Raw genomic sequence first — 25,082 nt, forward strand, 5'->3', positions numbered from 1 at the left:
ATAAAGACGAAAACTTTTCATGGATGGTGTCTGCTTTCTTTGGGACTTTTTTCACTGGAAAGTCAAAATCCCACTGCTTTCACCCTAAATGTCAATATCTCCATTTCTTGGTAAAAAGCACTACAGCTTTTCTAAATGGTAGGGTAACAAAAACCTGACAAGTTCTCAGTGTATTGATTTTTATCATAAAATATCAAATTTTCTACAAAGGCTATTCTGATCAGGGTAAGACTGAGAATACTCCACAGAAGAGATGCCTGCTTGTATGTAAGTCGTTATTTACTAAACACTGAATTAGTTAAGAAAGCTGATAATCACTTTTTTCAGTTCAGTGAAATTGATAGTGCCATGCAAATGGACTCCAAAGAGTAGTACATTATTTGTCTCATTCAACAGACATGGAAATATTCATTGAACATCAGGCCTAACAAATCTTATCTTTAAATCACCAGAGAATCATTTGCATGCTCCACTTTATTCATTCAATCAGGGATAATCTACTGCTGTATGGCAAAGGGTGGTGTTTGCACACCAAGCCCCCAGCTATACTACAGGGTCCTTAATCCAGAAGCATCTTCTTGAGCTGTGACACCTTTCTCAGTAAGTCAGAACATGGATCACAGAATAAAACACTGGAACATCAAACTGCCCCCAGTTAACAGATTTTTCCACAGACAAAACAGATAAAAGTAATATAGACCTATAAGAGAGAGATCCATGTTAATTAACAGCTCTTCACAAAAAACATTTTTCACAGGCAGATTTGGAAAATGGGAATTATCTGTCCATATGGCTTACAGTCCAAGCACACGCAGCCTCAGCCTATGTCTCCTCCATTGTGCCACTCTGCAAGCCTTCCAGCAAGCTGATTTTTTTCCTCCCACTGCTTATTTTTCCTTTTTTTCTTTTTCAATTATTTTTTCAATGAGAACAACAACAAATAACTTTAGAGAGCCCACCTGTTTGCACCTAAGTGACTCTACCCTCACTTCCTCCAACCCCAATAGATGAAGAAGGTGGACATGGCAAAATGACCTTACTTTTGAGCACAGTGCAGGCCAAGGTAAAGGCCCTAAATCCATTTGTAAAACACACTCCACAATCACCAAGAACCAGGAACAAAATGTTTGTGGTTTCAGGTTATTTAGGGTAGCGGAATACAGTTTGGTTAGTGGCGATAAATTTGGCTTATGTCAAACACGCAACCAATTGCCAAACAGCTGTAAAATATATACTGTGAAATTTATTGAGAAGTGCTAACTTCTGCAAAATATTTTTATTTGATTCAACTTCAGTGATATTCACCACCAAAATAAATCTATTCAGATCAGCAATAAGATAGAACTCACCTGACAAATGAGTTATCTTGATATAACAGAAGGAGAGCCACTGTTGATCAACATATAGGATAAGTGGATATTAGTCATGGAATTCAAAATACTTAAAGACATAATTAGTTAGGAAGAGAGAGTGGACCCAGTGGTCTCTTGTAAAGTCATATATTTTCTGTCCTCAAGAATTAATAGCTATGATTAATACTTTTTTTTTTTTTTCAGGTTTTTTAGTATAAAAATCTGCTCATTTTGAAGGTTATAGAATTCCTAATGATATACTTACAAGCTACCCCCAAGGGTTTTATTTAAGAGATATCAATAACTAGCACATGGAATATTCAAGTAAAGAAACTGATTCATGATGTGAATAAGCCACTGAGCAAAAGTTATCTGGCAAATCAGTTCTGAATATCCTGACTAAAAGCCACTGTGCTTCAAACAATAGAAATGATAGAGGCAGAGGATGAACACTGTGTCAGGGATTCCTGTAAAGTTGCTTCAGTGATAAGTCAGCATCACTGCCCTTCACAGTCTTAGTAGCAGTCTCCCTAATGCACAAGCAAAGGTGAATTTCTGATGTATGAATAGAGATAATGGTCTATCCTTGCTTCTGCATTATTGAACATGGTACAGAAATGGAGAATTAAGGGAGAGAAAACAGATTGTTGCCCCAAACACCAAGTTCCCTACCTACAGCTCCATATGAATGTACACAGGTGAAACAGCTCTAACCATGATATCAAATTCTGAGGTATTAAAGAAATACAGAGAATCATGTCTTGGCACCCAAACCCCATGACTTCTAAGACTTAGGTGCCCTTTTACAAATTACTTGCGTCACCGAACTGGAGTCTGTGTCATTAAAGAGGATACAACGCAGACTTTATTCAGGAGTAAGCACAGTTTTGTAGCCCTTGTTTCTGATTTTAGAAAGGCTTTACCACACCAACTACTACTGACTCATGGACAAAACAAATGTGGCATTAATGTCAGCAGCAGACTGGCTAAGCCTACTGCTTTCCCTACAAACTGCAAGTTTCTTTCCCTTTCTATGAGTCTGGAGAGAAATTACAGCAGTCTCTGTTTTCTTGATCTAGACCCAAGCCAGAGTTCACAGAATTTCTTAGGAAATTAAATGACAAAGAAATATCACCAGCAACAAAACGTTTCACAGAAAAAACAAAGTAAAGAATGTAGGAGATCTTACTGCGTGGTACAGGGTCAGATCATCTGCAAGCATAAATCATCATAACTGTTTGGACCATAATGCCTTTCCAAAAATTCCCCCTTTCTGCTATAGTTAAGCACATCTTTTTCAGGCATTTCTGCTTCAACTTGATACTTATCATATGCTTGATTCTGTACTTAATTGGAGGCTCAGGCAATGCTTTCACTAAACTTGGAAAAAAAGTGCATCAAACCTTCTCTATCACACTTCTTCGGAATCCCTTCAGCTTCTTTCTGACTGTTCTTTGAGGTCAGGAAAAACAGCTAGTAAAGCAGATTTATACCTGCAGTAAGAAAAAGGCTGAATATATATACATATATAACATTCCTGTAGTTACAGAACTGAGCTTTAAAATGCCAGGCTGATTTCTTCTGTGGAAACCAACGCACAAGCCCTCCAAAGCAGTCAGTCTTTTATGTTCACACTTCAAGGCTATGAGCATGAATAAATTCTAGGTTGTATCAAAAAGGTAATGTTCATTCTCATCATGCAACAATTTATCAAGGAAGAGCACATGAAATTACATGTAATTTTAAAATGCTGTACGGTGCAGATTATTGTATACTCTCTAGTATGAATGGAGTAAGGAATGCATAGAAGAAAATTTCTCATCATAGAACCTTTAAGGTTGAAAAAGACCTCTCTGGCTTACTGCTTACAAACATGAGTGTTTGAGCAAAATCCCAGGCTTGTGTTTATGTCAGAGAATGTTGGCAGCTCTACCTCCTATGCTTATCTGTGAAACAAAGAGTTACTATGATACAGTTATTGACAACATGTTTGCACTTGCTTGCTAGAAGCAGTCCACAACAAGTATCTGCCTCATGGAGGTGAACTTCAGTGTTTATACTACTTTATTTGTATGAACCCAACTGTCAAAATAAGCATGATTTACCAAAACCAGACTGAGTCCCAAACTGTACACCACAGAAGACAAAGATACCAAATACCCATAATTAAATGTTCCCATGATGCTTTTATAGCCCTGCTGCCACAGACCACCAAATGCCTGCAAAAGGTCCCTGTATGCTTGTCACCTGCCATGTGCCACACAGAAGCCTGTGGAGCAGGGTGCCATGAATTATCATTAAATGACATGGCAGTTATTACAGCAGTACTAATTACTGTGGCACCAGAGGCATCAAAAACCATGGCAAAACTGCTGAAGCTGTGCCTGTGGCACATGGAGTTGAGTTGCTAGCAGGGTGGAGGGGGTTGCAAGATGTCTGAAGACCATTTTCTTGCTACTTTGATCCTACTCTACCACGGCAGCATTAAAATCTCAAAAAAGCCTGCATGGACAAGTGGGCCATAAAGCAGCAGATGTGACCTGCTGAGAAGTGTTGCTCTTTCTAGACAGCACTGCTTTAGCAACCAGGCTTCATGACCAAGATCAGCCTGCTTTGAGTTACTTGCCTAATTCACGTCACAAGAAATAGTTTTGCAATGAATGTTGCTGTGAAGGAGGCTCTGAGGGAATTTGTTGTTTTATTCAGCACTTCCTTCAAGTTTACCTTGCAAACAGAGGCAAATTGTATCTTTTTTTCTAAGCAGAGAAGCTGTTAATATTAAAAACAAATCTGAATCTCCTACTGAGACTAGTTTTTATTTTATTTTTTTTTAACAGGAGCATCTAGTGAACCAAGACAAATATGTGAGGCTTGGTCCATGACCAGCAAAAACACATACTCTAAATATCAGTGTACTGCAAAGCAACCCTAACTTTTGCTACTGGTTTCAGAGTATTTGCACAGGACTTCAGCTTCATTCTGTTATATTTTTTACCTAGAATAAGAGACAAACTCACCAAAACAAACCTCCAATTAGAAGAGCCACTGTAAAAAACACAGATCCACAAAAGCAAAGGAACAAAAACAGATACTGCAAGAGAAATTTAACATACTCTTTGTATCCTCTTTTCTTGTGGCTACATGTGATTTTAAGTCGAATACTTTTCAGGGTGGGAATACTTCAGGGAAAACCCACCTTGAAGAATATGGAAGGAAAAAAACCATGAATTATTCTCAGAAATCAATTTACTGGGGGGAAAAAAACAACACAACAGACATGATAATTGTAGTTATCTTGGTAGAAAGCATCAGACCTATGCAATCTTCCTTTTACGAAGGCTGATAGTTCAGCAAAGTCACAATGAACACTGAAACAGTCCCAGTGGCATTGCTTCAGAACTACCATCTAAAATCAGAATCCTTCCTTCTCTTGCCATGCTCACCTGTTTGGCTGCTGAGCAGCAAGAGCAATCTTTGTACAAGAACTAGCATCTTATTTATTGGGGAGCTGTTCTTTTCCTACAGTAATACAAAACTTTATTGTTGTCTACAGAGGTATCATATGTTATAATACATCCATTGTTTTCTGTATTTATACAAGGGGCATTTGAAAGAAAAGTCAGAAGAAAATGTCTACATATCTATGTGAAGACCACTTCCAGGTATACTAAGGTACTACTGATGTTCTGCAAACATGCAGGTGCAGCAGAAAGAGGTCTTGTGCATTTCCCACAGGTGTTCTTCATGCAAACAACCTAAAGCACAAACACATCAGCTATAAACATGCAGTTCAAGTCATCCAAGCAAAAAAAGAATCCCTGCTGAGTTGTGAGTTTTACCATAACATCAACTTCTAGCAGATAAACTGTGGAGGAGAATATATACACTTGCACACTTTTGCAGTAACTTTTAGAAATAATAATGTCTGATAATACTATATTATTATTATTATTATTATTATTATTATTATTATTATTATTATTATTATTATTATTATTATTATTATTATTATTATTATTATTTTCAGTCTAAAACATACAGGAGAAACCCAGAGAAAGGAAGGAAGGCTGAGGGATTTGGGTTTGTTCAGTCTGGAGAAGGCTCTGGGTAGACCCCACTGTGGTGTTCCAGGACTTAAAGAGAGCTTACAAACAGGATAGAACAGACTTCTTACACAGAATGATAGGATATGGAGGGCTGGCTTTAAAATAAAAAAGGGGAGATTTAGGTTATATGTTAGGAAGAAATTCTTTACCCAGAGGGCAGTGAGGGGTTGGCACAGCTGCCTATAGAAGCTGTGGTGCCCCATCCTTGGAGGCACTCAAGGCCAGGCTGGATGGGGCCCTGGGCAGCTGAGCTGCTGGGGGGCAGCCATGGCACAGGGTGGGGCTGGGTGGGCTCTGAGATCCCTTCCAACCTAAGCCACTGAATGAAAACCACAGCACTGTGGGCAAGCATAATTGTCATGGTGGTTATGATGGCTGTACTACACACTACAGAGTGCTCTAGTATATATAACAGCTTTTTCAGTAAAAGCATCTAAAAGAGCCACGGCAAAACAAAACACTATTAAGGCCAACTTAAGATGAGGAGCTAAAGATGATATAATTGTGATGAGAGCATTTCAACAAGTACAAATCAATTGCATGTAGGGTGGACACTAGGAATTTACTGTTGAGACAACTGACTGAGGGCTACCTGCTCTCCTAGCTTTGTGGTATGAGGTCTCTGTGGCAAATGAGAGGCAAACTGCAGCCTCACTGTACCTCAGTGAGAACCCATTCTACAGAGCACAGCACAGCATGAGGACAATGAAGCCAAATTTCAGAGAGAAGCAGCAGAAGTTGCAGCAGCAGCAGAGAGTTTAGCAGAGTGACCCAGAGTGCATTCTGCATGGGACCAGGAGCCAAGCCAACCATCTAATTCCTAAATATATCCTCACACTTCAGTGCTGCTCAGTCAGTCTGATGGCATACTACATACGATATTTCTCCTTGCAAAATTTAAGACTGTAAAAGACTATAGCAAGATCTCAGGAAACTGAATGAGTGATCTTTCTGCTTGTCAGTATTTACACGCAATTGGTTTTTTTGCTTGTTTTTTTCCTAGATGCCAGTATCTGCATCTGATTGAGGGGGAAAAAAAGTTAATGAACACTTAGTTCTACTTAAAAGCAAATGCTTTCATTATGGACTAAACTCCTTACTGAAGACTTCTGTTTATCACTTGCTCTGTGATTACACTGAAGCAGACCGCTAACTCTAAACAGAACACAAAAATTCTAAACGAAATGCAAAGATCATCACATAATTTTCTCATGGCTAATGTGAAAAATAATATTTAGCATAGCTGTTCAAACCCAAAACACTCTTAAAAGAGATTTTGTTCTACATTATCAGTTTCTGTAGTTGAAAGCACTGAGTGCGCTCAGCCGTACGTTTACATCTCTTTATCATGTTTGCAAATTGGGCTTGCAGAAGTGATGTTAATGGACCAAGACAGACAGAACATGCTGGAGTTTATAGCATTGTCTAGTAACTGAGCATTCTTCAATTTTACTGTAAAAATAAAGAATTGATGAATTTTTAATTTACAGGTTATATTCTTATGGTTTTTACATATAATCATGCATAAACCTATCATATTGAAAACAGAATCCTCAAATTCAACTTGTCCATTTTATGCTGTCAATTTTGCAAGCAAAAGTACTGTGCTCAAGAATATGCTTTTAGTAATGTATAGTTGTATAACAACTACTTTCTGGGAGGAAAAGTGGAAGTCTCAGCACTACCCCAGAATGATCATTGCCACATTTCTTTTCTCTCTCTTCACTTTTAGAAGTGTTTCATATCGTAAGCTCTTCAAGTCAGTTTCACTCATGAGAGATTCATACTTTAAAACAGGAGAGAATTCAATTAACACCATGTAAACATTCAAATACGTTGAAATGCAATGAATCAGATCATCATTATCCTAAAGGTCACAGCAGTACACAGCTCGTTCCAGGAAAAGTGTCCTCTTTTCCTGGCCTGGAGTTCCCCTTGCTGAGTGCCAGAACACAGCGACCCCAGAGGGGCACTTCAGTTGATTTCCTGTCCTTCATCCTCCAGAGAGGAGGGAATGCTGAGATCCCACATACAGCAGCTGTGGAGAAGACACCACAGTGCCACCTTGCAAGAAGCAGCTCCTGCACCAAGCTTCCCATCACACCCCAAAGCTGCTGAAGTCTGCACCAAACCCAAACAAGCAACAATAACAAATTACTCAGTGAGATATATACATATATAATTTTTTTTAAAGCTGATTTTCCTCACTCATCCCAGCACTTCAGTATGCATAAGGACCAGCCAGCAGGGACAGTGCACACCATTCAGACAAAACTATTTTAGCGTCAGCAATATCCAACATAAACTTTGTGACTTTGCACAACATTCTTCTACAGAATAAACTCAAGCTGTCTGCCAGCAATAACCTATACGTTGATGTGGTATTAGCAGAAACTTGGAGGCTTCGCCTGAGAGACAAACTGTCAACCAACCGCTAATTGGTTTTTATGATGTGACTCATAGTTTAGCAATTTCCCAGAATTTAATCACAGTGCACCCAGAAAGATCAATTAAAGAACAGGCTCAGAATTTGTGAGAGCCCTGTGTGAGGCTGGGGAAGGCAATGACCTCAGCAGTTTTGCCACAAAATTTTATGAATGAACAAAGGAAGGATTTAAAAGGTAAGTTAAATTAATCTTGTGTTTCCTCGCAGACCCTATCATTGTTTTTCTAAAGGAGTGAGCTTTTTAAATGAATGGCTGAGATTGAAGGATTGTGTGTTGCGGCTACTGCTTACTTTACAACTTCATTTACACAGGTGACCATTATGCGTGTGACTTGAATTGCTCCATTATTTTTGGCTTCTTCTTTTATATCTCTGTCAAAAAAAAAAAAGGGGGGGGGGGGGGAAGGGGGGGAAGTAATAGTAGGAGTAAATGCCTTTGGATACTTGCACAAGTGTCATATCACATTATAGGAAATTTCAAACAAGAAATAAACCATTAATAAAACAGCCCTAACAATGGTCCAACACAAAAACAGAGAATGCTACTGTGGCTATGAAATCCTATGATGTCCAACGCCTCTTTACAGCTTTTCAAGCTTTCCCCATCAGCTTAACACAATGAAATCTGTTATTCTTGTTTCTGCTTTCCATTGCAGATTTTTTTCAAGAACTGCACAAAAACACATAAGAAAATAAGAACTCTTTCTTTTTTCAGTTCTGAAAAGGTTGTGCACAAACTGACTTCATCTGATCAGTTTTACTCATTAATTTTGTTGTTCTGAGCAAGTTAATACAGGGTTATTCCAAAAGTAATGCTTCCTATTTTGTGATCTTGGCACACAACATCAGAGGCAGATGGTGGTACGGCAGTAGAGGTTGAACCTTCTGTTACATGTTGTTGCTGTGTGTCAGATGGCAGTAGAGGGGCAGTCTGACACAGTGGCACCTGATACAAAGCAAAGATGTGTCAATGAATTCCATGTGGGAAAAAAATGGCACCACTTTGCATTTGTCAACCTTTGCTGAACATTTATGGAGTAGGTGGATGTATTCCTGCAGTGGTGACACTGATGTGAAAGACAAGCCATGCTCTTAATAGACACACACAGCAATTACACCATGAAGTGAAGAGCATCTTGATCAACTCATCTGCACAATTTGGCTAATGGTGACCACGTTGAAAAATAATTTTTCATAGCTGAGAATCTTCTCTATCAAATAATATTATTGTGCTCACTGTATCTTTTGTAGTTTCTGTGGAAATAAATAGGAGGCATTACTTTCAAAGAAATCTGCATACAATACAATTCACAAGAGATCTGCATAGCTATGGTGAAAGACTCGTTGCCTCCCTCTCTGTTTTTGTTTAGCCAAAAGCTTGTATTCACCGAGAGCTCTCATAAACGGAGACTAAATTTATTTTCCTGCCCACACTAGGTGAAAAAAGACTACATTGACATGGTCTGAAAAAGTGAGAATTTTGGAGAGATAGCAAAATTCATTGTGATTATTTCAAATATTATATAAATATTAAAGCAACAAAATGTAAAACTGATGTTTCCTTAAAGTAACAATCAGAGAGCAGAATCATGCATGTTACATTCTAAAACATGAGGAAAAAAATAAAATAAAAGGAGACTTGTAGACACATGTACTCTCAAAGAAAGTACAGGAATACACAAGTTGGTATTTAGTGCCTTAACAAAAAACATTCTGTAAATTTTTCAAACAAGAGCTTCAGATCCTGTATTAGTCAGACATATATTACAGACTTACTAGGGAATGGGAAGAGAGGATGAGGAAGAGATCATGATTGCTGGAGCTGCTGCTAGGATTTTATGTGATTCACAAACCTGTTACATGGACATGTCATAAAACTCAGCAAGAGAAAGCCTTGAGCATCTTGAAATTCTCCCATTTTCTCAGATGAATGCAGCAGCCACTCAGATGCTAGAAGGACATCAGGAGCTGGAACAGTGCCATTGTATGAGAATAATCAAATATTTAGGGTGAGGGTTTTGAAGGAAAACAGTAGGAATAGCAGAAAAGCGCTGTTAGCCAAGTGCTCTTGGGATACAGGAGAACCAGATTCAGGTCTCTGCTCTGAATTAGAACAGGATGTTAACAAATCTGCTTGGGTTGGATTCATCTTAGAGTTCTCTGCTTCAACCAGAGGCAGAGCAGAAATATGTGAGTAATGAGAAACTGCACACCTAGCTCTGCATCTGCATCAACAGCTTCATTTTCAAGAGTTAACTGCTCCCCCTAAATCACATTAAGACCAGAGTTAAAATGCTAATTATGGAGCATGTGCATATTAATTTTCTGCTTCCTTCTCTCCGTAAGTAATGGGAATGCTTTTAAATGCCGTTCATTGGGTTTCTTATGGGCTTGCTTGGTTTCTTAATATATTGCAGGGCACTTCCTGCACGGCTTACAGAAGCAAATTTCCCACTGCTAGTGAGTGTTTTCCCTGAGTAAGGTCAGCAGATTTGGTCCCAGGGGACTTTACTGATCTTCCAGCTTAGTTACACTTAAGATCCAGTGGAAAGCAAAACAGATACAATTTTCATTTAAGATTTGCTACTATATTGTGCCCTTCTCAGACTCATCATCCAACACAAACAACCAGGAAATGTTTTGTTGTAATAATCCTTTCAATTAGGGTTCTCATTACAGTGAAACAGCTGCTGTCTACAATATATCTTTGTCAGGGTACTATTTATTTCCCAGAAAACTTTTTTTTATTTTTTAAGACACATGCAATAAATCAGATCCATGGAAGTAGCAGAAATCAAAGCAGTGAGCAACAGCTGACCAGCTGAACATTTTTGCATTGAAAAAGAGGTAATTTCTGCAAGACCCCAATTTATTTTTCTTTTCCATCATAGAAGAATAAAGTTCATCACAATGCCAATGAACTACATCTGAAACTGCAGTAAGCCTTCATGTGCACATCATTAAAAAGAAAGCATGCTAAAAACCTGTCCTCCTGATCAACAGTGGAGTTTGCACAGGTGCTTAAAAGACTTTTGGAATGCCAGTGTGATAAATATTAGACAGACAACCCCTAGGTTAATGACAGAGTCGGGCAGTGCCGCTGGCAAGTCAAGACAAATGAATCAGCATTATTACTGCTTTCATTTCCACACATACATGCTCACATCCCCCCCCCTGAGCAGCCCGCTGCATGCTATCTATTTATCTTACTATCAAGTCCAACTCACAGTAACTGTCACTGGAATATAAACAGTAGTGACAAAATGCATTATCATGAATAATTTAATCCAAGCATTTTGAGTGCTTCTAAATGAGCAGGCTTCAGACTCAGTCCCTGTGATTTCAACTCCAGGCAACTTGCCAACAATTCAGACAACAGCAATAAGAGGAGGAAGGAATGTTCTTCTTCCACCTGCTTTTCCTTGTGGCATTAAAACCTCCTCTTACAGTGACCTGCAGTTAGGAATGAAGAAAGCAGGGAAATCAAGATAAGCACATTCTGGTGATAAGCCAGGTGGTTCATAAGGTGCCCAAGAGGACCAGGACACTTACATCCAAGACCAGCACTGTATTCCTGTTTTCAGCCCTGATCCTTTCCCCATGATGGCCAGACACATTCTCAGGCTGAGTAGGGTATCATGTATCTACCACCTACACAAGCATTTCTCTAGATACAGTTCAAGATGCCAAGCTCAGTGCAGTACTAAATATTTTCAGAACAATTGGAAGCACAACTGGTAAATATTCAAGAATCTTCTAGTTAACTCTTTTACTTTCAAAAGCATTGAAACTCCCTGGTTCTTACTTCTGTCTCACTTTCAGTAGCCCTCCTTTTTTCAGCCTTCTTCCCAGCAGGCACTTTTGCCCTTTTTCTCTTTATTTATTTACTTTCTTATTGAAAAATGAAGCACACTCTTCTTTTGACCACATCTAGACAATGTTTAACTCCTATTCCATCCTTACTTTATCAACAGCCAAGTTTTTTCATTATTATATATATTCATATATATGTAAAGAACAGTTTTACATTTTGTTTCCATTTCTTTTGCAGGGTTTAAGTCCGCTTGACTTCTGGCAAATCTCATTTCATCTTTAAACTTCCTGATCTCTAAGAAGCATTTCCTTATAGATTACCCTTCCCTCCCTTTTACTCACTGCTTGCAAATTCTCTGTTTATTTTTAATTATATTTGTTGGAGTGACTGGTCACAAATTTAGGTCTGGAGTTCACCTGTAAGAGACATCTGCGCCTAAGATAGGAGTTCCAAAAATGTGTCTGCATTTTTAACTACAAAATGTCACCGCACTGAAATGCTTGAGATCTTCACTATCTACTTTCCCCAGACTAATTTTGCAATTAAGGTTAAGAAAACTTAAAGGCTTTTTTTTTTTTTTTTGTTAACTTTGGATTGTAAGAATGATGATGGCCAATTCTTTCTGATGTTACTGTCCCTGTAAAACCAAATTTAAAAATAACACTGGTTCTGCATAAGTCAATAATTATTTGAGAAACTGTTTGCAACAGGGAAAGATTTGGCCACGCAGCTATTAGGATCACTCATCTCCAATTCATAGTATCCCATAACAATTCCACATTTGCTATGTTATTAGCATTATCTAAAACCAGCCAGATCTTATTAACCTTCTATAAGCTTTTTCTTTGGGGTTGAAACTAGATGATCATTATGGTCCTTTTCAACCCAGGTCATTCTTCTTGCAATGTAATTCCAAGACTCTACAGTAGATGTAGATCACAGAAAGATCACAGAATGACCTGGGTTGGAAGGAACCTCAATGATCATGAATCTCCAAACCACCCCCCCCTCCTCCCCGCCACAGGCAGGGCCACCAATCTCTACATTTAATACTAGACCAGGCTGCCCCAGGCCCCAGACATAGACACATTCCTCCTCTCTGAGTCACACAAAAATGTATATAACATAAAGTCAACAAACTAATATACACATACCCCTTCTGGTCACAACCAAGACACATAGAACTGTGAGATTCTGCAAGCACTTGCATGCGCAACAAGCTAAAAGAAGTGCATACCATTTCACTGAATATAAATTATTTCTTCAGAGTTCAGAAAACATAACAAAATCTCAAAGTTTTGCTTCTCTGGTATACTGAGCATTATTTCCTTTCCATCAAAATCTGTGGACTGACTGATCAGTTAAAGGACTAAAGTATACCATGATACATACTCAAACCTATACTACATCCTAAAATGTTGCTATTTTTATATGATTTTTAAAAATCTGTTATTAAAATGTCCTCATTCGATTAAGTTTAAAAATATGCCGCATGGTCATTCAGAATTTAAAATCCTTTCTCATTCTCATTGAGCCACTATTGGTTCCCAAATTTGAGGAAGCATGCCCATTCAGGACAGCATTCTTGTTAGCACTCAGCTTCCACAACTAGGTCTAAAGAACACTTTTTATCTTTGTCTTCCTCTAAATCATGCAGAAATTTCTTCTTATGCTTTAGTGGTGTTAGCCAAGAGAACTGTTAGCTTAGAAGGAGCTCTCATAATTTACCATACTGTTTCTAGATTAGGTTCCATTTTTATCCTTTCAGCTTCAAAATGTACAAACAAGAAAAGGTGTTGTGTTTTTTTGGTTTTTTTTGTTTTGTTTTGTTTTTTTTATTACTTCCTGATGAGGAAGGCAATTGATCAGGTTTTTATTATTTTAGCACTTGGTCTAAGAAGAAGAAAAATACACTTGAAAACTAACTTTTACAAGCTGTATAAAAATAAAACGTTGCAAGCACTCCCATAAGAACAGTGATAATGAAAGTGGGACACACGATCTAATCAACCACTTAATGAGAGTCCTTGTTTACATTTTCTTTTGTGGAAATGACAAAGTAAAGCAATCCAGGAACAAGAATCAGCCCCCTCAGATAGGAATAGCCTACTTGGGAACAGCATTACAAAGCAGCGATAAAGGCACAAGTATTTTTTATCATTAACATAAGACATGCAAGAGTCCTGGCCCCAGTGCTGCCAGCACAATACTTCTTACGAGCATACTTTCACTTAATTAGAGAGATTTTTATCTCATTTCTTAAGAAAACATTTTGATAGCAAATAGTTATGGAGCACACTATCATGTACAGGGAAGTTTTCTGGCTCAGTAGATGCAAGACGATTTTTGAAGTTGTTTAATTTAAAGGTATTGCTTCATTTTCACTTGTTCATTTCTAGAACGTCCATGTATAAGCACTTCAGGATTTGGCCCATGGATTATAAATCATGCACACCATTGTTCCCTCCCAAGAGAATACTTATGATGTTGGAAGTGAAGAAACCTAGCTGAGATGGACTATTTTCAGCCAAAGGATGTTTATGTAGCAGCTTGGCACGCCTCCATAGGAAAACACACGCTCTATCCAGTAGAAACCCATTTTTAATTGCTGAAAAGCATTTTCTGAGTTATAAATAAATCTCCATACCAATTCTTCAGGCTTCTACAAAGACACACAGTAATTCTAAGGACATCTTAAACAGCTTTCTGCCCGCCATAATAGAGAGTCAGCATCTCTATTATTGCCCAGAGTACTTTCTACTGAGCACTTAAGGGTAACAGGTAATAAATCATTTTTGTAATAAAGGAATAAATCACTTATGTGGTAAAATATGGATGATAGCATTCTTGAAAGTATAGAAACAGTAAACACAAATGGAACAGGGTCAAAACTCAAGTGGAGCCAACCAAAAACATAAAGAATTTATTGAAATATGTTCTTAAGGGCTAAGTAAAACAATAAACCTATCTTTCTTCTTTCTTAGTGTAGCTAATTCCTATATTTTAACTTACAACAAAATCACGGCATGACAAGCCTTCAGGTGTACAGTTAACTGAATTTCATTTCAAAGCAGTCAACAGAAACCATGGGAGCATTTTTCTTCCTGATATCAGCATTGACAGCTCCACCTACAAATTCATTCTTTGATGCATACAGTACAATATTCAAATCCTATTAATAATGATGCTATAAAAAACTGTTAGAACTGGCTTAAAAAGAAAAGATCAAAACATTTCTTTCTCACTTTTTCAATGAAGAAAAAGATGTACGTTTACAAACATCCCCACTTAACAGAAACAGACATTAAGGACAGGTCCATTCTGACTGTTACTGAAAATATTAAGATGCTACGTTCCATAAGCATTTCATTCTTTGTGAATATACTTGCATATAGCTTTAAATATCAAATTTACCATCAGTAGGATGAGATTTTAAGACGACTAAGGAGCTAAGTGAATTTTGTTAAAAATTTCTAAATAAAGATGGAAATCAGCATTTTAGCTTTGGGAGTTTGGCATTTGTTTAGTAGTTAGTTGGGATTGTTTTCTAATTTTTTTTCTGAAGCTATGTTCAATTGCTTTCTGCATATATACTTTGGGCAGCAGTTCTTTTGCAGGCAACATTAAGAAATTCCTGAAAACTGAACTGGGTGTCTGTTCTGAAGCAGGTGTAATTTTGTACAACAAATCATGCAACCATGAAGTGCAAGCATTTACACTTGGCAGTAACAATACATTTTCTCTTTCATGAGTATCACATGACAAAGTTCACTTAAGTTACCCATCTTATTTATTTATTTTCAACGCCATATAATGTAGATAAGATTTAAAACTGAACATCTGATTCAAGATATTTGGACTCAGTGGATGTGCAAATTGTCATCTCAGAGCACCGTCACAAGAAGTCTACTATTCAGTGGCTATGTAGGCTGACCCAATCCATGGATCAGCATGGATTGGAAACCCTTTCATATTTGCAAAACAAAGTGACTGATTTAGAAATAATTTAAGTAGAAAACCAAGTCACATGGCTCTACAATACAATCAAATAAGCAGTTGCCTAAAAAGCAGTTCTGATCAGCACCCCTTGAAAAACTGGTCTACTCAAATTTTAAAGTACTTCTAGAAACAAAAACATTATTTGCAATGAAGATTTTCTTATACTTGTTTCATGGAGAGTAATACATTTTGCTGTTTAACCATCTTTGTAATCAGTGATATCAAGGATTACAAGTAATAGACAGAGCTTAGCAAGGCAGTTAACCTAATACATTTTCAGCTGCGCATAAAAGTTCATGAATACAATTTCCCATATTCAGCTAAATCTATGGACAATTAAGTAACACTTCAGAAAACAGTACGATCAGCCAAAACTCAAATAACTCAGAGTTTCAGATCTAACTGAAGAAGTATGTATGGTATTTTTAATGGGTAAAGCAGTGTATTATCTTAAAGCTCATATACTGATCACATACTAACAGGAGGCTGAGGCTCTTCTCCACAAACAAGGATTAATAAAGTTCTATCTTAGTAATTACAGTTTTAAAAGATATTAAACATTTAAGGAAAAAAAAAAAAAGGGGGGGGGGGGGAAGAAAAGAAAAAAAAACACAAAAGTTATTAAGATGTAAATATTAACTGAAATGTTTCAGAGAATATAGATTTTTCCCCAGTGTATCTAGCTGTTTAGGTTTCTTACAAAACAAAAATTAATCTAGGTTGATATCATCCACTTCAGACAATGATTACAGAGTTTATAATTGTGTTCTATAGTCTTTTCTCTATTGAGAAAACCCTAAGTGCAGCGGATAGAAGTTGCATAAAATGAGTAACTGCTTGGTGTGAGGTGATGAGGTGAGAAGAGAGAAGAGCAAGGGGTAGGAAAGTTGGTCAGAGATTGTGACTGGGGAGTTGAGTGAGCCAGGAGAAGACAAGAAAGAAAAAACATTCATGGAGGGAAGATCAGAAAACTCGAAAGATATTCTTTTACAAAAGACTTGATCAAAGGCGACCAAGGCTTCAAGAGAAACAATGAGTTAAGCAAAACAGAAATAGAAGAAAAGACCAAAAATATTATTCATGTGAATGAAATGGAATTAAAAAAAAAAAAAAAGTAATAATAATAATAAAAAATACAAGTATAATATATAGCCACACAGTGGTTTTGAGCTCTTTAGTTTTTGAATGAAGTTTGTTTTACTCAACTTTAGACTATTTGATTTAATGCTGGTTTGGCTGGTTTTAGTTAAAATAGTTATAGATTTCCTTTATTTCCCATCCTCTGGACATGAAAAATAATCCTTACAGATTTTCTAGAAAGACTCTCTCTCACACACAGAGAGAATTAGAAAAGGTTAATGGTAATAGTGGCCCAAAATGGTTACATTCAGACATACTGAATTGACTCTGAAAAGGAGGAGATTAGTGTGCCTCTACACAATTGCTCTTGGCATAAAAAAAAAGTCTCTGTTTGTCCTGTCAGTCACTTCTTGTGGTAGAGAAGAGGCAGCAAAAATAAAGCGCACAAAAACAACAAAGTAACTGCACACTACACGGGAAGCTGCACCCAAATTCCTCAGTGGACACTTCCCTCTCATCTGTCACCTTCAGCACTTTTAAGAGAAACTTTAGCCCACAGCGCTGTAAAAATGACTGACAGCCTTACCTAGAGTGGGATTTCCTACCTTTTATGCTTGTTTTATTTATTTTTAGCTCTATTATTACTGGCCGAAAGTAATACTGGATACTTACACAGTCAACATCAGCTGCACCTACTCAGTTGGTACAGGTGTTGGCCCAAAGTCAATATGTTAGTTTTTTAGATTGACCAATAGCAATGGGGTGTAAAATGATGTGGGGAAGTCAAAGAGTATGGAAAGACATGACAGAAATCCACGAATTAAGGTATGAAATACAGATGCTAAGCAGATCTCTTTCACTCCTGTACAGTAACACTTCACAGTGATGGCTCCTTCAAATAGGGATGACATATTTGAACTCCATAGCTAATAGCCAAATCTCAAAAGAGCCCTAGTTCTCAATTTATTCATAATTCTGCCAAGACACTTAAATGCTCTAAGACTCAAAATTTGGTCTAATTCAGATTTATCCCTGCCATGGTTTTTATTGGTATTCCATATCATAACATCATGCTGTAAGCTCTCAGTACCAGGGGCAGCTGTAATCAATTCTTGGAAATCTGACTTAGATCTATCCATTACTTATATCCCATTTATGTATAAAAACTAGGAATACTGTTACCTTCATGAAATAATTTGCACTTCTTTACCTTTAGTTCAGGTGTAAAGACCGTATAAACTACATTGCAGATACCTCTGTCAGTTTATACTACTATAGCCACAGGAAATAATTAAAAAGTAAAACCAAAAAGAATGCTAAATGGGTTAATTCAATAGAGATACTCATCTAAATAAAGTAAGCCTGTGGCAGGATATAATTTTGGTAAGTTTTTCAAATATTTAAAAAGAGGATCAACATCCATCCTAGCTAAAAGAAATGAAATACAGTGAGTCATCATAGTTAGGATAGATCTGCACAGCATAAATCTAACTGCCTTGCTTCTCTCAGTGAGAATCTGGAGGTGGTCTTATTTATATGCACACCCCCCCATCCCCCCTCCCCCACCCGCTGGGGTAAAATTTGCACCAGTAGAAACCTTATACACAAACAGGTGGTTCTCTTTATTTTTCACTCCTTTCTATTTACACTAATGGTTAATGGAAACAGTAGTAAAAGTTGGTACAATAAAAGTTATATTTCCACTTGTGAAAATCAATATTGGTACTGCCCCTATAACACATATTAATTAATAGTTCATTAGTTATTTCTGAAACTTCTCCTTGCTTCTCAGTAAAAAGGGAGGCAACGCACAGCATCACTCTAAAGCAGAACAGACTCCCCAAGAACTCTTTTCACAGAATTCAAATTTCTTTTCTTCGGGAAACAAAATCAATGTTTATATTCATGTGCATGATACAAAAATGAATGCTTAAAAGGAAGACTGTTTATTACACTCTAGAAAAGTCCGGACTCCCAACAGCTGTGGTTTATTTTTCCTTTTTTTTTTTTTTTTTTTTTTTTTAACGAAAAAAAGAAAAAGGGTAAGAATTTCACAGAGGTCCCGTAAACTCATAATACTATGCTTAAAGTCTAGATTTTCCAATTTGTTTCTTTTGGAAACATTGATGATTAAAATGGTTAAAAATTATAAAAATTTCCCACAGCCATGACACTGAATTTGTGAGTAGAATTATGGCAAAGTCAGCATCAGAAGTTCTTCATGTGTTTCTTTTTTGTTGGTAGTGTCGAGGAAACCAGACTGTTCTCTAAGGGACATCATCCTTCACACTATTTGCATCTAAAAGATGAGAGATTAGTCCATTTTATTTTAGCACCATGTAGTATTATTTTTCACTGCAGTCTGAAGTAGAATCAGGAAAGCATGAACAGAAATGAGTATGTCACATTAGTACACTGAAATTCAGTCATCTGCAATCTCATCCAAGAGGCTATTAGGGGAATAATATGTAAATATATCCTCACTGTAAATTCCCCTAACAGACTGCAAATCCTTAAGTTTCAATACTGTTACATACACATCTCTGCTCTTTCAATAACTCACTTCTTTATGCAGACAGAAAGTGCCTTATGAACAGCAAGAATGTAATATTTGATAGAAACAGTTTCTGTCTTAGTAGGTTTGTACAATTGCTTTCATATTTACAATTGTAAAAGTCAAATAGGTATGTAATACATGGATGCGACTTTTCATCTCTACCAAAAAATAATTTATTATTTTTTACTAAGAATGTTGAATAAAGTCAGGGTAACAACAGTGTTTAAATAAATGCTTAAAACATAGCTGAGTAAAAAGATGGAGATCACATTCAATTCTTAACTGTAACTACAAATCCAGCCCTTTAGGCACAGTAAGATGCCTTTGGAGACTTAATTTTTCCACCTAGACCATTTCACTATTCCAGGTGAAACAGTGTTATAAAAGAAATTCTCAGTACCCAGCTGCACCCTGTTGGGAGGGAAAATAAACAAAACACAAGCATCAGGCTTGAAAGTCCTTCAGCACCTAAAGCACCTGAGCCAAGTTACAGTTTAACTACAAGTGTCTGAGTTTATAGCATGTATTACAAATTAGCTCACTTAAAGAGGAAAAAAAAAAACAAGACTTCTTCATATACTACTAACCAAGCCTTTTGCAGGCACTCTGTCCACAACAGATTCTTAAAAGTTAATCAAGGAACGTCTTACCTTGCATCGTTATTTTTGTGGGTTCTGAAAACAAAGGAATGAGCAGGAGGTAGATGAGGTAGACAAAAGAGAGTCCATTGTAACGGAAAGCACAGGCTGTGAAAAAAGAACATAATGCTTAATCAAGATAATATAATTAAAAAGTATAGAATAATCACAATTTGAATTTCTTATTTATCATGGCAACTTTTCACCACTTTTAATATAATTTATATACAAGTCTTAAAGGGTCTGCTTAAAGGAAGTGATGAAATTAAAACTCTCTTTTAAGTATTCTTATATTAATAAACATTTTAAGCTTAGCACTAAAGACTCAAGCTACAAAGACTTTGTATGGAATGATGGACAAAGTCATTTGCTAGCTCAAAGTTTTATATTTCTCATCTGCAAACTCAGAAAACCATCTTCCATAAAAATATAGAGAGATGCATAAATCAGAATTCATGGGTACTCTTTAAGAACATACCAACACTTAAGGCAAAGGATCAGTGTTCTCAGTCAGTCTAGTACCACCAGCGATAAATTTCTGAGAGTAACAAACAAATAAAAATAACTTGGCTGTGACTTAAGTTCAGTACATTCCCTATTACCATAGCTTGTTTCTTGATCTCCATTCATCAAGTGTATTTTTTCCTCCAGAGATTAGTTTTTTAAAAAGCTACTGAGCCACTGCAAAAAGCTATAATCAAACATATACATAGCAAGATAAAAGATTTACAAACTGCAGTTGTGTAGTTACTGTTCTGCTTTGTGACTTTACTTGACAAATACATGGATTCTTAAGTATAACAGAATCATTTGTAAAGGACCTACAAAGATCCTTGAGTCCAATATTATTATGAGTGTTATCCAAACGCCTCTTAAACATGCAGAGGCGCAGTCCTCCAACCACCTATCTAGGAAGCCTGTTTTTGTCTCTAACTAGCCTCTCAATAAAGATATTATTCCTAATGTCTAGTATGAGCCTCCCCTAACACAGCTTTGATCTATTCCCACACATCTTGTCACAAGATACTAACAAGAAAAGATGAGTGCTTCTCCCTCCAATTTTCTTCCCCTCTAAGCTGCAGACATTAGAGCTGCTTCAGATCACAAAGGTCTCCTTTTCAAGGCAGCTGTAAGCACCACACCTGAGGTCAATGAAATGCAATCAACAGATAAAGCAACTGCCCAAACGATTTCCTAGCAAGCCACATGGCACAGAAATTTCTGGATATTTGGGTTACATTGGTCAGTTCTGTCTCAAAGTTACTGCAATTTTAGCATTTTAGGTTTGTTACCTCCTCTCAAAACTGTCTAATCGATTAGCAAAATTAATTTCAGAAGAATTATTCTTGAACTATATTTACCTTTAAATTTACTGCTTTCTATTTCCAGAACTGAGGAGACTGTGTACTCAAAGCTTTTTTTCCTCTGCAGCTATATAATCTGGCCTATTAAAAACCATTACTTTTCCATAAAAACCTTCCCTTATCTTCATATAGTTTCTTACAAAGTTATCAAAATATTTTGAAGATACTCCTTTGTATACATACATATTCATAAAGGTGTGTATATTTCCTGAATTGAAACTGATAATTTTGTTAGTACCAAGGAAGACCTTCGGTAAACTCAGCTTTTTAGAATAAGGTGGGTTATGTTTTTTAAACTTTAGTGCGCTTTCCCTTGGGGAAAACTGAGTGCTCTGTAATACAAAATTCTCCATTCACAAGCAATTATTTGAAATATTTTTGTTTTAAAGAATAACACCATAAGTATATCTCTGTATATAAATAGATATCTTTAAAGACAGAATCACAATGGCATCTAAGACAAAGCTATGACAATTTAATTCATCTTTATGGTATAGTAGTCAGAAAATAAATGTATAGGGAAAAATATCAGACAGACTCATAGAATTTCCATAAATTATTTGTATCAGAATATAAAAGATAGCTGGAGTATCCTACATTTCTTTTATTCAATCATTTGATCAAAGAGATAAAAAATAATCACAGCCAAGTGAAGTTCATATTTCACCACATCTGTAAATGTATTCATAACTTTCCCACTGTATGTAATATACATTTTGAAATCGTGTATATACATACCAAAAAATAAAAACAAAAAAAAAATCAAAAAAAAAGAAAGAAAGAAAGAAAGAAAGAAAGAAAGAAAGAAAGAAAGAAAGAAAGAAAGAAAGAAAGAAAGAAAGAAAGAAAGAAAGAAAGAAAGAAAGAAAGAAAGAAAGAAAGAAAGAAAGAAAGAAAGAAAGAAAGAAAGAAAGAAAGAAAGAAAGAAAGAAAGAAAGAAAGAAAGAAAGAAAGAAAGAAAGAAAGAAAGAAAGAAAACCATTTCTAAAGCCTACTCTGCTTATTTCCAGGAGTAAAAGTGAACATAAATCACCTCAAGAATATTTTTAAAAAATACTTTTATAATCTTTTGAGAAATGCATGTAATGATAACCTTGTACAGTAAAAATAAATCAGCTAAGAGGGTTAACTTGATTGTAATACAAAAAGTTTCCAATTATGCTACATTCACTATAGCAAATATTTCTGTTTAGTGTATTTAAAAAGTCCCTAAGGAAGAACAGAAGTATTAACATATAATTTCTATTAGATAAGTATCTCAGAATTTATTATGTTGAAGAACCACTCCATTGCCAGCCTTTTACTTGTTTTTGTTTTTCAGCTGAAGAAGAATAGACATTACAGCTGGGAATTCATAGATTACTAACATCTTAAGGGTTTCTTGTGCATTTCTTGGCATTGTCAATAAAAACAACCAATATTTCTGCACTAAAAGACAGCATTCCTAATTGTATGTTGCTTTATCCTAATTTAAAACAACAAAAATACCTGGAACATGCCTTTCACTGTGGTTGCACAGTCATGGTCTAAAGGTATGTGAAAAGGATATATTCCTAAGTGTTGTTCCTAACCTTTCAAAATTAGGGTTGTTTTTTTTTTTTTTCCTTTTTTTAGGCAATACAATTTTTAATGTCCCAGACTACCTGCTCTGTAGATTTGCACTCAAAATCAAAAGAAGGTAGAGAGAAAGCTCACAATTCATCACTCACTAGGAAACACTGATAACATTTGATCAAACTATTTTAGTGTGAACCATATCTCTAACACAGAAGTAGTATGAAAACTATTTTTTGCATTTCTGAAAAATAAAGACAGAAATTTTAACTCAGTATTAGTATAAACACATGCTGTACATCGAACCACCTCACAAAAGGAAATTAATTTCAAATATTCTGTCAGTTATGGCTTTGGAGGTCTGTAAGCAAACAACTAAAACCTAATTTGGTTGACTGAATTGGGCTAAATTAGACAATCATTTCTTTTAGATACAACATTGTGAACAAGACACAGGTGTATACCAAGATGACACAGTCCTGGAGCTAAGGACCAAACAGTAAAATAACTGCTAAATCAAACACAGCTCCTGCAAATCAAGATGCTAAACAAGGCCATCCTTGGATGTGTGCAATGAATAATCAATTCTTACATGAATACAAGACTCCCTGGATCATCAATCAGATGCTGTCCCAGTGACATAATGATTAGGCCTCTTCACTTGTCCTCCAGGAAGACATTATACAGAAAGTTTCCATGTCTTTAGAACATTCAAAACTTTAGGACCGTTTTTATGTGAAACTATATACATTTATTTTAACCTCAAGTATTTTATCGATATCAAAAGCAACCTAATCAAGGCGAGTAGTTCCCATATTAGGCTCCAGACTGCCTTATAGCGGCAGTCCACTAAAAAGCTCCAGAACATCTTATTCTTCACTGTCCAGGGCTGTTATATGCTGAGTCATGACTTAGAGAAAATTACTCCAGCAGGCAAGATTCTCTGAGGTTTTGCAGTGAAGCCACAGCCTCAACCTGTCCCCATGCAGTTCCCTGATGCCCCTGGTCACCCCACTCCTCAGTTGGGGGGGAGGGCAGGGCCTAACTACCTGCCCTGAGGAGATGACCACACAGCCTTTGGTTTATAGTTTAGGGAAAGACCTATTACCCTGTACAGTGGATGCACATGCCTTCATCCACTCCATGGTTACAAACAAACTTAGTTCTCACTGGAAATAATGCTCAGTTCACATATTCTGGGCAACATTTTGCACAAGTTCGAGAAAGAGAAAATTCAAAATTCTAAAAGAGAGAAAGACATTTCAGATTTATAGAATAAAAACAACTCCAAATAAAGGACTTTGAAAGGAAAATGAGTTAAAGAAAATACATATATATATATATACACACACACTATTAGATATTGGAAATAGGAGGTCAAGACCTGAGTAGGTTGTTTCACTGCTATTTAGAGCTGAATACACTTCTATTTTTGAAGCTTTTTATTAATACCCTATCTTAATATCAACCACAAATGTGAGAAGAAATGAAAACAGAATTTTACTTCTTTTTATATGGGTTCATGCACACAGTGATCTTGTCAACCTACAAAAAATACAGACGTGAGCTTACACAAAATATTAGTAAAAGAAAAATTAGTAAAAATTAGTAAATTGTCCTTCATTATTTAGTTACAGTCTCAGACACCTTCCCTGCTCAGAGAGGGGTGGGTTTGAGGAGAAAGCCTATAAATATCCAAACTACAAAGCCTAAGGGGCTGTATATGGCTTGTGCTTTTGTCTATGCAATATCTACATAATCAAGTGGTGAAAAGACAAGCTTATTCACTGTTGGCTGGATAAAATGATCCATTATTAAACAGGCACACAAATGAACCTCTTGGGGAAAAAAAAAAAAAAAAAAAAAAAAAGTAGCAGTCACTCTTATCTCCATCCGTCCAGGTCGAAAGGAAAGCAAGACCCACATCTCTGTTTCAACTCAGAGACAAGGGCAAACCTTATTAAATCTGTTTTGATTTCTCACTTTCACCTGACACAGATATGACCGATTGAGAGCAGTACAAATAACAAAAGAAGTATACTTAAAATTAACTTGGTTGGTCTAAGAAATTTGTATCACCAAGTTCTAAAGAAGAAATTTAAAGACGAAATGCATCATTCTCATTTCAGTTTCAGAGAAACTCTGATTTTTTCCTACAATATTCTTTACAAT

At 36.4% G+C, this 25,082-nt stretch overlaps 1 protein-coding gene across 13 annotated transcripts in view; it reads right to left on the minus strand.

The window, feature by feature from the left end:
- The window catches only part of PIEZO2 (piezo type mechanosensitive ion channel component 2), a 273,894-nt gene that overhangs the window by 202,744 nt on the left and 46,068 nt on the right, over positions 1 to 25,082 (minus strand). For all 13 annotated transcript variants that reach the window (XR_014942627.1, XM_085537509.1, XM_032442626.2 and 10 more), the window contains exon 2: positions 20,005 to 20,100. Coding sequence is in view for 12 of the 13 variants with exons in the window: in XM_085537509.1 (XP_085393635.1) it covers positions 20,005 to 20,100 (96 nt within the window). In the remaining variant the exon portion in view is untranslated. The remainder of the gene's footprint in view (positions 1 to 20,004; positions 20,101 to 25,082) is intronic.

This window comes from Coturnix japonica, chromosome 2 (assembly GCF_054131305.1).
Source record: "Coturnix japonica strain WE chromosome 2, WE-NBRP24, whole genome shotgun sequence".
Taxonomy (NCBI): domain Eukaryota; kingdom Metazoa; phylum Chordata; class Aves; order Galliformes; family Phasianidae; genus Coturnix; species Coturnix japonica.